Source organism: Wolffia australiana, chromosome 9 (assembly GCF_029677425.1).
Source record: "Wolffia australiana isolate 7733 chromosome 9, ASM2967742v1".
Lineage (NCBI taxonomy): Eukaryota > Viridiplantae > Streptophyta > Magnoliopsida > Alismatales > Araceae > Wolffia > Wolffia australiana.
This window is the reverse complement of record NC_135843.1, coordinates 13,070,040-13,083,943: the sequence shown is the minus strand read 5'-3', so window position 1 is coordinate 13,083,943 and position 13,904 is coordinate 13,070,040. Positions and strand designations below refer to the sequence as shown.

The 13,904-nt window shown below is 45.8% G+C and overlaps 1 protein-coding gene across 1 annotated transcript; it reads left to right on the top strand.

Annotated features, from left to right (window-relative positions):
* Positions 1-2,631: 2,631 nt before the first annotated feature.
* On the top strand, positions 2,632-12,556 carry LOC144707607 (endoribonuclease L-PSP family protein). The gene is made up of 6 exons (XM_078580812.1): positions 2,632-2,895; positions 11,347-11,459; positions 11,570-11,614; positions 11,974-12,047; positions 12,140-12,189; positions 12,276-12,556. Exons 1-6 carry the CDS (start codon positions 2,697-2,699, stop codon positions 12,368-12,370), a joined length of 576 nt encoding a protein of 191 aa, XP_078436938.1. The 5' UTR covers positions 2,632-2,696; the 3' UTR covers positions 12,371-12,556.
* The last annotated feature ends 1,348 nt before the right edge of the window (positions 12,557-13,904 follow it).

Genomic DNA, 13,904 nt, shown 5'->3' with positions numbered 1-13,904 from the left:
ATCTTTCTCTCTCTCTCTCCCTCTATTGTTCTTACCCTCTCTCATTCTATCTTTCTCTCTCTCTCTCTCTCTCTCCCTCTCTTGTTCTTTCTCTCCCTCACGTGCTCTCTCCTTCTCTTTCTGTCTATCCCTCTCTCATTCTATCTTGCTCTCTATCTCTCCATCCTTTATTCTCTCCTGTTCTATCTTTCACCCCCTCCTGTTCTTCCTTGGTTTCACTCACTCATTTTCTCCCTCTTCTCTCTCCCTACTTGTGTCTCTCGTTCATTTTATCCCTCCCTCCCTCTCGAAATCACTCATTCTCTCCTTCCTCCATCTCACTCACTCTCCCTACCTCTCTGTCACTCACTCCTCTCTCTCCCTATCTCTCACTCCCTCCTCTCCCTCCCTCTCTCTCACTCTCTCCTCTCCCTCCATCACTCGTTCTCCCCCTCTCTCTAACTCACTCATTCTCTGCCTCTCTTTCTCTCTTTCTTCCTGTAACCACATATATTTATTTCCCTATTACTCTCTCCCCTCTGATTCGAACCCACCTTTGTGGCACCCTTACAGTCCCTCGTTTCATATTCATTTCTATCCACCTAGAGAAATTTAATTAACTTAAAGGTGGACCAGGTTTAGAGGAAGCCTTTGAAAGGCGACCATTATGTCTAATAATATTGACTAGTAGTTTGAAAACATTATTCGTCGTATGGAAATTTATGTAAATTTTTTGTTGCATTTATTAACTTGGAGTGAAATCGCATATATTTTTTTAATATTAACTTCGAGCTTTTTTGTCCAAAAATATGACAGTGAATGTTTTAACTGTGATTTTGATGTTGAATAGTTGACATGACCAAAATGAGACTGGATCAGATGAGTAATTGACCGGGTCGAAACCAGACCAAACTTTAGGTCTAGTTTTAGGTTTTTGCTAAAACAGGATCAAGACCAGATCGTGACCTTCCATAGTTGGAGCCATCATTATCTTCCCTAGTTTGAGCCATTTCCATCAGAGAAGATCTAAGGAGATATGCGACCTTATTGTGTTGTCATGACACCTACATGTATGCACATGAGTCCATCCCAATCATCCCTAAACTTTTTTATGTATCTACTGCACATGAATATAGTGTTAGAAACATGATAATTGAGAGTCCATTTTCAGAAGAGTAGGTTTTCTAACTATGAAGAACATCATCATCATTGTCTGTATTTTACTATTGTCCAAGACAGGGCATCTTCGACGGTTATGGACAATATTCATGCCCTTTTTCATCCCATTCTTTGGGTTTTCCAAAACCATTCTATCCTAGACACCCTCCTGTCCAGAGGCACCTCAGGTAGGAGCAGTCCCCTTCATAATCCTCTTTTCCAAAACTGCTCCTTCAAGGAATATTCCCATTGGGAAACTGGCAGCCCAATTTTGGCATCCCAATTTTGCATGACATTGGGCTAGGAAAATAATTGGTACATTAGTCCTGTGCACCATCCACAATTTGTGGACAAATTCCATCTCCTATGATGTCAGCAAACCTAGATGGGGTAGTTTTTCATCCCGGAAATGAAAAACCATCATGTTCGCATCTATGCAGCGTATAATTAGGTTTAAGAGAGAGAGAGAGAGAGAGAGAGAGAGAGAGAGAGAGAGAGAGAGAGAGAGAGAGAGAGAGAGAGAGAGAGAGAGAGAGAGAGAGAGAGAGAGAGAGAGAGAGAGAGAGAGAGAGAGAGAGAGAGAGAGAGAGAGAGAGAGAGAGAGAGAGAGAGAGAGAGAGAGAGAGAGAGAGAGAGAGAGAGAGAGAGAGAGAGAGAGAGAGAGAGGTGTGATTTTTTGAAGAGGGACAAAGAGGTTTGTGGACTATGATGAACATCTTTTATCATCATCATCATATCAATGATGAATTAGGGCATTGTAGAAGTTGTAAAGGCTTCTCTATAGACAAGTGTACAACTGTCCAGGTGAGACAAGCAACGATGATGATGATATCATGTTGTCATCATCATAAAAAATTGTGGGAATAAGGAATCATGGCCAGAGATTCAGATTGAGACAGCTAGAGATAGAGATAAAGATAAAAATAAAGATAGAGATATAGATAAAAATAAAGATAGAGATATACATAAAAATGGAGCTAAAGGTATAGATACAAACGGAGATAGAGATAGAGATGAGATAGTGATAGAGGAGATATAGAGATTTGGATAGAGATAGAGATATAGATAAAGATTGAGATCGAGGCAGCGATAGAGATAGAGATATATATAAAGTTAGAGATAGAGATAAAGATAGAGATAGAGATAGAGATTGACATAGAGATGGAGATTCAGATAGAGATAGATAAATATGTATATATAGGAGATAAAGAGTGAGTGGCAACTTTTGGAAGATGAAGAGGTTTCTGGACTTTGATGGACATCAGCATCATCACCATCATCCTAATTCATCATCATTATCATCATCATGTCATCAAGGATGAATGAAGGGAATGATGGAAACTAGGAATTGTCTGGTCAAACACAATTCGTTGACCAAGCACATGCAGAGGCCTGCCACTCTGCAGTGGACTGTAGTGGAGGGGAGGTGAGAATAAGTAGCGGTGACGGTATCGCATCTCCATCATCAGCGAAAGCGATGGGGATAAGAGACCATAAGAGAGAGAGATAGAGAGTTAGAGAGAGAGATAGAGATAGAGAGAGAAAGGGAGAGAGAAGCGATGACCTGGTGCGGAGCGGGAAGAATGGCCTTGGCTCCAGTGGCGGACCCTCGCTCTCTCTCTTCTGGGTTTCAGATCTTCGTCGCAGGTTCAAGAAATTTCTCCAAAACCCGGTTTTTTGCTCCATCCGCTTCGCTCCCGGCGTCTTTCGCGTCCGTGAAAGCCGCGGTCTCCATGTCGACCTCTTCATCTCAGTCGGGTGAGCGATTCTGAATATTGGGAATTTGTTTTTTTTTTTTTTCGATTTTATCGATTTGGTTTGTGTTTATGCCTTGCTGAATGTGTTTTTGTTTATTCTGTTTGACTGTGTTTGTTTTGATTTTATGGAGGATTTTTCTTTGGTTTAAATGTGGATCTTTAGTTGAGGTTGTATTGGACTGCCTTCTTTTTCTTGGGCTGACTGCTTTTTTGCTATTGGTATGTATTCGGGCTGATTTTTTGCTGTCCGGCAGTGTTCACTCCGACGTATAACGAGTTTTTTTGGTTGGTTTTAATGCGGATTATGAATCGGAGGTCTATTTTTGAATTTGGTTTTAGTGTGGATTTTGAATCGGAGGTCTATTTTTGAGGTTGGTTTTGATGTGGATTTTGAATCGGAGGTCTATTTTTGAATTTGGTTTTAGTGTGGATTTTGAATCGGAGGTCTATTTTTGAAGTTGGTTTTAGTGTGGATTTTGAATCGGAGGTCTATTTTTGAAGTTGGTTTTAGTTTGGATTTTGAATCGGAGGTCTTTTTTTGAGGTTGGTTTCGATGTGGATTTTGAATTGGAGGTCTATTTTTGAGGTTGGTTTTGATGTGGATTTTGTATCGGAGATCTATTTATGAGGTTGGTTTTAATGTGGATTTTGAATGGAAAGTCGATTCTGATAGTTGGTTTCGATGTGGATTTTGAATTGGAGGTCTATTTTTGAGGTTGGTTTTGATGTGGATTTTGTATCGGACATCTATTTATGAGGTTGGTTTTAATGTGGATTTTGAATGGAAAGTCGATTCTGATAGTTGGTTTTGATGTGGATTTTGAATTGGAAGTCTATTTTTATGGTTGGTTTTGATGTGGATTTTGTATCGGAGATCTATTTATGAGGTTGGTTTTAATGTGGATTTTGAATGGAAAGTCGATTCTGATAGTTGGTTTCGATGTGGATTTTGAATTGGAGGTCTATTTTTGAGGTTGGTTTTGATGTGGATTTTGTATCGGACATCTATTTATGAGGTTGGTTTTAATGTGGATTTTGAATGGAAAGTCGATTCTGATAGTTGGTTTTGATGTGGATTTTGAATTGGAAGTCTATTTTTATGGTTGGTTTTGATGTGGATTTTGTATCGGAGATCTATTTATGAGGTTGGTTTTAATGTGGATTTTGAATGGAAAGTCGATTCTGATAGTTGGTTTCGATGTGGATTTTGAATTGGAGGTCTATTTTTGAGGTTGGTTTTGATGTGGATTTTGTATCGGACATCTATTTATGAGGTTGGTTTTAATGTGGATTTTGAATGGAAAGTCGATTCTGATAGTTGGTTTCGATGTGGATTTTGAATTGGAGGTCTATTTTTGAGGTTGGTTTTGATGTGGATTTTGTATCGGACATCTATTTATGAGGTTGGTTTTAATGTGGATTTTGAATGGAAAGTCGATTCTGATAGTTGGTTTTGATGTGGATTTTGAATTGGAAGTCTATTTTTATGGTTGGTTTTGATGTGGATTTTGAATTGGAAGTCTATTTTTATGGTTGGTTTTGATGTGGATTTTGTATTTGAGATCTATTTATGAGGTTGGTTTTAATGTGGATTTTGAATTGGAAGTCTATTTTTATGGTTGGTTTTGATGTGGATTTTGAATTGGAAGTCTATTTTTATGGTTGGTTTTGATGTGGATTTTGTATTGGAGATCTATTTATGAGGTTGGTTTTAATGTGGATTTTGAATCGAAAGTCGATTCTGATAGTTGGTTTTGATGTGGATTTTGAATTGGAAGTCTATTTTTATGGTTGGTTTTGATGTGGATTTTTTTTTTTTTGAGGAAAATAGAGAGAGTCCCCCGGAATAGGGACCCCCCGTTGCCATTGATATAATGACATAGAAAATCAAGTCATGCATTACAAGGGGAACGAAATCAGGGGGCCACAGCCACCTCTCTTCCAAAAATTTGCCAATCCCCTAGCGTCGTGCAGAATAGCATCGACGGAGGGAGGCCTCCCCTTGAAGATGACTTCATTTCGGTGTAGCCATATCGCCCAAAGGTGGGCGAAGATCCGTTGCCACTCCGGCTCCCGGCGGAACAGCCCGCCGCTGATGGAGTTCCAAAAGTCCTCTTCAGTAGCAGGGTCAACGCTACCCACCCCGGCCGCCTGCCACACAGCCTGGGCCGTCGGGCATCGGAAGAACAGGTGGCCATAGTCTTCCACCGCCCCGGAGCATAGGACACATTCGGCAGTATTCCCCGGGTACCAGCGTTGACGGAACTGTCGCGTCACCAGTCTACGCCGCAAGAGAAGCCAGCCGAAGATTTTCACCTTCAGTGGGATTTGCCGCCTCCACAGTATTCGACTTCGGGGTATGAGGGAGCGGTCTGCTGGACTCCCCTGTCCCCGCAGAATGCAGTATGCAGTTTTGGCCGAAAAACTGGCTCCTCGCCACTCCCAGGTGTCCCGCGCCCCTTCTTGCGGCTGCAAAGAGGCAATCAATCGCTGTAACTGGAGGAAGTCTTCCATTCGTTGCACGGAAAGATGGGCAGGTAATGTTGGGCACCACGCATTGTCCCACATCCCCCGAACCAGGGCACTGGGGGCGGGCGAGCGGGCGAGAGACCATATAATCTGGGGAATAGGTCTCGCAGGGGCCCAAGACCGGTCCAATCGTCCAACCAGAATCGAAGGCTGGTTCCATCCCCTAGCTTCGGCCGAAAGAGAGGCTGAGCCTTGGCGAAGACCCCCCCTCAGCCCCCTGATGAAAGCGGAGTCCCCTCGGAGGGGTGTAGCCCATTGCTCCCAGTCCATTCCCCTTCCGTAGCTGTCGTGCAGGACCGCCGTGACCTGATCTGATGGAGGCTGCATCAGTCGACGTACCCATTTGATCAGCAGAGTCATGTTGGTTTGCTGAATGTGCCTGACACCGAGGCCTCCCTGTGACGCGGGGAGACATACAGTGTCCCAGCTGACGAGGGCCACGCCCCTCGATTCCCCTTGACTGGGCCCGCTCCAAAAAAATCGCCGCATGCAGCTTTCAAGCCTTCTACGAACGCTCACCGGCATCCTGAAGACTGACATGAAGTGTAGAGGAATCGCGGCTAGCACAGCCTTCACCAAGACCAGTCGCCCTCCTCGAGACAAGAGACGACCTCACCAGCCTCCCAGCCGCTGTTCAACCCTCTCCACCACCGGTTGCCATTCCCGTGCTCCAACTCGGCCATCAGTGAGAGGCAGGCCCAAATACCGAATGGGCAGGGAGCCAATCGGCGTATATAGAAGTTGGGAGCACTGACACAAATCTTCTGGAGATAGCCCGATACCGACGAGTGTAGACTTGGCCCTATTCAGTTTGAGTCCAGAGAAATCGGAGAAGATGTCCAGCAAGATCGAGAGGTTCTCAGCCTCCTCCACCGATCCCTCGATGAAAAAAGTAGTGTCGTAAGCATACTGAAGGAGTGGGATCCCGCTAGGCCAGCCAGGGGTGTGAAATCCTCTGAGCAGCCCCCTTGCACACAGCCGTTCCGAGCACCGCGTCAAGGTATCCGCCGCCAATATAAATAAAAGCGGGGCCAGTGGACATCCTTGCCGGATACCCCTTTGGGGGTGGATCCAGCCCCCTTGAGGCCGGCCATTGACTAATACTGCAAAAGTGCTGGTCGCTACGCAGAGCTTCATCCATCGCACCCAAACCTCCGGGAAACCACGCTTGCGCAATACATTCCAGAGATATCGCCAGTCAAGCGTATCATATGCCTTGGCGAAGTCCACCTTTCACATAAATCCGGAGGTGCCTGTTCGCCTCCAGGCCGCAATAATTTCCTCTGCCACTACCACACTCTCCACCATGTGTCTACCCGGGACAAAAGCAGATTGAAGAGGGCTCACTAAGTAGCCAATTACCTCGCGGAGTCTGTTGGCAAGTACCTTGGCGATGATCAGGTATATCGAATTGGAGAGAGCGATGGGCCTGAACTCTCCCACTTGTTCAGCTCCCGGACATTTTGGGATAAGCACGATATAAGCTTTGTTCAGCCGGTCCATCTCGCAGGTGCCATTCCGGAATTCCTCCAAAGTCGCCATGACCTCCGAACCCACCATATCCCAGCACTCCTTGTAGAAGAAAATTGGCATGCCGTCCGGTCCCGGAGCCCCTTCAGCATTCAACCCACGAATGGCCAGCTGAGCCTCGTCAGTTGAGAAAGGCTCGATTAGCTTAGTTCGTTGCTCTTCCGAGATCCTGGGTGTGTCGGCTCCAGACCACTTCCATTTGTTACGCGGTCCCCGACGGTAGAAAGCCCGAAAGTGGTTAGCTAGGGCACGTCCAACCTCCGTCTGGCCGCTGACCACTGTCCCCTCCACCCGAAAATGGTTGATCTTGTTCATTCTTCGTCTCCCACTTGCTGCTTGATCGCTGCCGTGATCGCTGTCGCCAGTCCATTTCAGTCTTTAAATCCTCAGCCACTACGTCCCGATGGGCTTGACGCGTCGCCAACTCCTCCGCTGATAAAGGCCGGCTATCCTCCTCTGTGTCCCATCGTTGTATCTCCGCAAAAGCAGCGTCCCTGGTTTGGTTCCGGTCCTCGCGAATCTTCCGGCGGAAGTCGACGAGGTGTCGGCGGAGCCCTGTCAGCTTAGTAGCCAGCCGTGCCGACGCTGATCCGAAAGCAGGAACGGTACCCCACCACTTGGCAACTCGCCTCTTGAAGCCCTCCTCTCGTAACCAGGAACGATCTAGCTTGAAATAGGGGGGCTTTGCAGTTCCTGTTTGTGCCTGCCAGGAAATAGGAGTATGATCAGAAATAGGGCGGGGTCGGGACGTGACCTCTGCGAGTGGAAACATCTCCAGCAGCGCGATGGAGCATAGGAATCGATCGAGCCGAGAGCGCGCCAGAGGGCCTGCTGCGCTTCGCCAGGTGAATCGTCGGTCCGAAGGCCCCATTTCTTGAAATCCACAGTTGGCCAGTAGGTTCCTGAACTCCGCCGAACCTGGGTCCATCCCCCCCATGCCATTCGGCCTGTCCTCGGCCGCCACAGTCACATTGAAATCACCACCAATGAGAATCGGGAGCTCCTGGAATTTGTGGGTAAAGGCGTAAATATCTTCCCACAGTTCCCCTCTTCGCGAGGCCGGTGGTCCGTAGGCCGAGGCCACCACCCATGTCTGCCCGTCCTCACGGTTGGACAACCGGGCCGCAACCACATGCCGCCCTTTCCACTCCTCCAGCTTATCAAAGTCCTCCGCTCTCCAAGCCACTGCAATACCCCCTGATCGGCCAATTGCATCACCGGTTACGTGTGCTCCATCACCCCCCTGGCCGAGGGCGCCCCACACTTGGGGTAGATCCTGCTCTAACATAGTCTCTTGGATGCACACCACCTTTGCCCCCCATTCATTGATATATCTTCCCACTACTCCTCGCCTTCGCTCGTCACGGAGGCCTCGCACGTTCCATGAGAGGCAATTCATGGGGAGGCTACCGTGGCGCCCTCTACTGTCGAAGCCATCATAGCTCCTGCTGCCTCCGCAATCATTCTCGTCTTGGGATGTTCAACACGTTCTGGCGCTGTCCCCTGGGAGCTGGGCTCAGCCGCGATAGGGGCAGCTGGGGAGGTGGTCCCTTCGTCTGCCATGACACCTTCCCTTGTTGCTTGAGTCCATGCTTCTCTCCCCTCCGATGAGTCATTCTTGGCTGCTTGCTCAGGAGCTGCATCGCGCGTTGTCGGAGGATTGCGCCCCAAATTTTGATTGAGCGAAGAAACGCTCTCGAAGCCGATCGTGGAAAGCGCCGCAGACTTTTGCCTCCACTCTGTTCGGCCTGCCTGAGGCCCTGAGGTTCCCCTGGTGGACCGTCCGTCCCCTTCGATGCCTGTGGGGGGGTTCCCGACCATCACAAAGTTGGCCGATCGAGGAAGAGGAGGAGGCGGTGGGACCACCAAGAGCTGGACAACCGGGGCCCCTGGGGCCGCCTCGCATAAAACTGATCGAGGGAGCATGCCAACGTTGTGGGGTTCCACTTCAAGCACTGTGATTAGAGGGTCTCCGCTCTCCAGCCCGGTGGATATAATCCGGCGAAGGCGAGCAAATTTTCGCACCATATGGGCTGCGTGTTCCACTGAGCGATATCCGAACGGAATGCCATGAGCCTCCACCAAGATCGTACCGTTCTTTATCTTGCATCCCCCGTCTGTCTTTTTGACTCCCTGCCATTTGACTGTTCCTTGCGCCGGCATCTGCTGGTGCCATCCACAGATGTTTTCTCTTGCTGCCCGAGGCAATCTTCTAAGTAGGAATTGTTTCTCGTCCACCATTTGGAGTTCCGCCTGAAAAAGCGGGGCATAGTGTTCCGCCAAACCTGCTTGAATTGCCTCCAATGTCGGAGCGCCTCCTTGAACCTCCCCGATGAGAGAGGTGACTCTGAACTCCGCGAAACTTCTCGAGACAGCACGGCCTCCCAGCTTTAGGTTCATTGGGCACTCGGATCGGCGGTGACCTGTGCGTCGGCATCGGCGGCAGATTACTGGATCTCTGCAGTCTTTTGCGACATGTCCGCGTCCCAGGCAACAGAAGCAACAGTTCTCGTTGATTCGTTCAAGCCGTCGCTTCTGTTGTGTGGAATGCTCTTCTCGCTGGGCGAATTGGGCTGTCAAAGGGTGCGCACCAGAGCCAGCCCCACGCGGAGCTTCTCGGAGTATGTCTGCAGATGTAGTCCGTTTGCCAGCGTCGGCTTCCAACCCCGCACAGCCTGGACTTCGCCGTTTGCCCGCCCGGTAATTCGGTCCGTGGCGCGGGGGGGCCCGCCAGGCCCTACGGCCATAGCTTTGGCTTCTTCGTCGCCTGGGGCTAGAACTCGGGTGTCTTCCACTTCCCATCCCTCTGGAGCCGATGCTAAGTCGGCACACTCTGGCAAGATGCCCCGGCTCGCCACACTCATAACACTTCATAGCCGACCCCACATGTCGCTCCCGAGTATGGCTACCTCCCCCATGAGACATCTCAACCCTCCATCCATTTTTGCCATCAAGCTCACGGATAGCATCAAGAGCATCCCTTCTGTCAGCAAATTCAACAAAAGCATAACCTGGAGGTTTACGGGCCACCCATACACTTCTCAAAGCGCCGTAGGCCCGAAACTTGCCTTCAAGCTCCCTTTTAGTAAAACTGGCGTCCAGGTTTCCAACCTATATCCGTGCCATGTATTTTGCACAATCGCACCAAAGGAAACCCTCAGCAGATCCTTCACGTCGGCGAGAGGGGTGGAACCCCGCTTCAGGAAAAAAACGACCGCCCTGAACCTACCGGCAGCGTCGCCCCCAGTCCTTTCTTTCTTCTTCCTCGGGCGCTAGGGTTTCCGATTCTCGCTCGAGCTCCCTTCCATGGCGGAAATCTTCATCACCCTGGATGTGGAAGCTGGGTCGGGAGCCGACGGAGAGGCTGGAGGAGGCGAGAGTTTTTGCAGCAGACGGCGGAGGGGGGGCCGTCGGCATCGGTGACGAGGCAAGTGCCGACGACGAGTGGGCCGCCGTCGGGGCCGACGGCGGAGATCGTGCCCGACGGCGGAGATCGTCAAGCTCCGGTGGAGATCGTCCCTCCTCCAATCGGCGGAGATCGTCAAGCCACTCAAAAGTTAGAACCGAGTTCTTTCTCTGATCATCCCGACAGGGAAAACAACAAGTTAGAAGGCGAATCGGGCTGTCAAAGTTTTGATGTGGATTTTGTATCGGAGATCTATTTATGAGGTTGGTTTTAATGTGGATTTTGAATGGAAAGTCGATTCTGATAGTTGGTTTCGATGTGGATTTTGAATTGGAGGTCTATTTTTGAGGTTGGTTTTGATGTGGATTTTGTATCGGACATCTATTTATGAGGTTGGTTTTAATGTGGATTTTGAATGGAAAGTCGATTCTGATAGTTGGTTTTGATGTGGATTTTGAATTGGAAGTCTATTTTTATGGTTGGTTTTGATGTGGATTTTGAATTGGAAGTCTATTTTTATGGTTGGTTTTGATGTGGATTTTGAATTGGAAGTCTATTTTTATGGTTGGTTTTGATGTGGATTTTGAATTGAAAGTCTACTTTGATAGTTGGTGTGGATTTTGAATTCAAGTTCTATTTTATGGTTGGTTTTGATGTGAATTTTCAATTGAATATCTATTTTATGGTTTGTTTTGATGTGAATTTTCAATCGAATGTCTAATTTATGGTTTGTTTTGATGTGTATTTTGAATTGGAGGACTATTTTTGTGGTTGGTTTTTATGTGGATTTCGAATTGAAGGTCTATTTTTTGTTTGGTTTCGATGTGCATTTTGAATTGTAGGTCTACTTGTATGGTTGGTTTTGATGTTGATTTTGAACTGGTCTATTTTAATAGTTATTTTTATTTTATTGATGAAATTAGAGCCGCCTTCTTTCCCTTCCCTTTTGGCTAATGACCAATTGAAGAATTTTTTTCTGTACTACAGTCAAGGAGGCAGTCCGGACCGACAAAGCACCTGCTGCTTTAGGGCCTTATTCTCAGGCTATCAAAGCCAATAACCTCCTCTTTGTCTCTGGCGTTCTTGGTCTTGTTCCTGAGGTGTGTTCTTCAGTGTGGACCTTGAGTTAGTGCTGAGATTAAATTTTTTTGGAAAGAATTGAGCGACGAATTTTAGTCTCATATTTGGTTTTACATGGTTTTTTTTTCAGACGGGTAAATTCATCTCAGATGATGTTGAACAGCAGACAGAGCAGGTAACGACAGTGCCCTTACATTTTCACTGGTCGACTGCATATACTATGAATTATTTGTGCGTATAAATGAATGTACTTAGCATTTTTGTTTCAAAGACTCACTTGAAATTGAATGAACTTGGAGCCCTACTCTATTTCATCAAATTTTCTTCAAAATAATTCTATTTCATTAAAATTTGTTGAAAGAGTACCCCTTGACAAAAATCCTTATGTTGAAGACTTGGTGATTGCGGTTGAGGATTCCCCACTTCAATAAGGGATACATATCTCAATAAGATGAAATTAAAAGGCCCATTTTTTAACAAGTGTCACTGTATCCCTATAATTTCTAACAATAGAAATTCCACAAAAAACTTCAGGTTTTGAAGAACATGGGAGAAATACTTGCAGCTAGTGGCGCCAGCTATGAGTCTGTTGTTAAGACGACAATCATGTATTCTTTTGTAGTTTTTTGTTCAATCTCTTCCATAATTCTCCAGTTTTTCTAGACATAGAATTTGATGTTTTTTTTGCTATCCTCTCTAGGCTGGCGGATCTCAATGACTTCAAGAAGGTTAACGAAATCTATGCCAAGTGTGAGTTTTCAAGACTCTGATAACGTAGTTATAAAAAATTTGAGAATGCAACTAACGATTTAAGTTTCACCTTCTATTTCTTTCAGACTTTCCATCTCCAGCTCCTGCGAGGTCAACTTACCAGGTGGCTAAGCTGCCTTTGGACGCCCGGATTGAGATCGAGTGCATTGCGGCGCTATAGTCTTCCCCCAAAGAGGAAGGGCAATATTTTCTGCCGGCATGAAGGTTATTTGATTTTTATAAATGTGTAATTTCTTCGGTGGGGGCCGAGTTCATCTCTCAATGTTTCTGTTTTGGTCGTTTCAGTGGATGACTGTTCTGGGTAATTTTGTCTAAATGCAAAGAACAAGGTTTCTGTGGTAGAAAACTCTTGAATTCATGGTATAAAGCTCTATACATTTAGTTGATATGTCCCCATTCTCCGAGCCAAAATCTTAGAATGTCAGATCCTTAGTCTTGAATTCATGCTAGAAAATTCTTTACATTTAGTTGATAAGCCCCCATTCTTGTAACCAAATTTTTTGAATGTCAAGTACTTCATCTTGATCCCGTATTTCATGATACAATCCCCATCATATCTAGGGCAGTTTTATCAATTTACCCTCTATGGGTATTTTCATGATCTTTCACCTCTTTAATGGAAGTTATTGGTTCTTGTATCTCCTCCTACCTCCCTTGGTTGATGATCTTTTTGTTCTCTCCCTTCGAGTTTCTGGCGATGATCTTACCACTAGGTTCATACTAGAGAGTTGTCTTTGAACTAAAGTCCAAAGTAGACTTCTGATGACAGTGTTATTCAAATCAGTAGAAAATTCTGACATTTTAAAGTAAGCCTATCACTGTCTGGTTGTGACAAGTTCTTGCACACATTTAATTATATATTTTAGTATTAATAAGCATAAATAAATCGTTAAAAGGATGCCATTAAGACTACAACCGGAGGTTTTAACTCTTGTAATTTCTTACTAAAATAAGTTAATGTAATTGGCTAAGTATTTACACAACGCCTAATTTACACAATATGTAAGATACAACAAATTTATTTCCAGCTCCCAGTAAAAAGAAGCCTTCGTTTTTTTCTATTAAGTAAGATTGATAATTGTAAGTTGAAAAATTTCTTTGCGCTAGATTCACTTTTGTATTATATAGAAAATTTGTAATTCACCTTATCTCGACTCGCATCAAAAAATTATAGAAAACTAAGTTGACAAGACGCATATATTATGCAGACCTCCAAAAAAAAGTGCTACTATATTTCCTGACCCCTCCAAGGTAGTGGTTAGATATTTTGTCCAGTATATTCCTCGAAGCATATTCCTCATTTTCTTATTGTTCCATCATGCATGGCAATTAATTTTTAATATCTACTCTTATATAAATATATGATGTATACCAATGAATAAACATCTTCTTTACTTATTTTTGTTTGTTTAAGAAACAACTCCCCTACAAGACTACCCCGTTCCTTTATTTTTCTTCATCTGTTCTCCCAATTTCCTCCTCCCGGGAGAATTCATTTTTTAATAAAAGTTACAACACATCTACACGGGCAACCGGTTGCCCCAAAGGAATCTTGGGCAACCGGTTGCCTCATTTTTTTTGGCGCTCTTGTTCTTTCGCGCTCTCTCTCGCCCCTTTCATTTTCCTATATTCTCTCTCTCCTCCCGGCGATCCTCCGGCGATCCTCTGGCGATCCTTCGGCAATCCTACGGTGA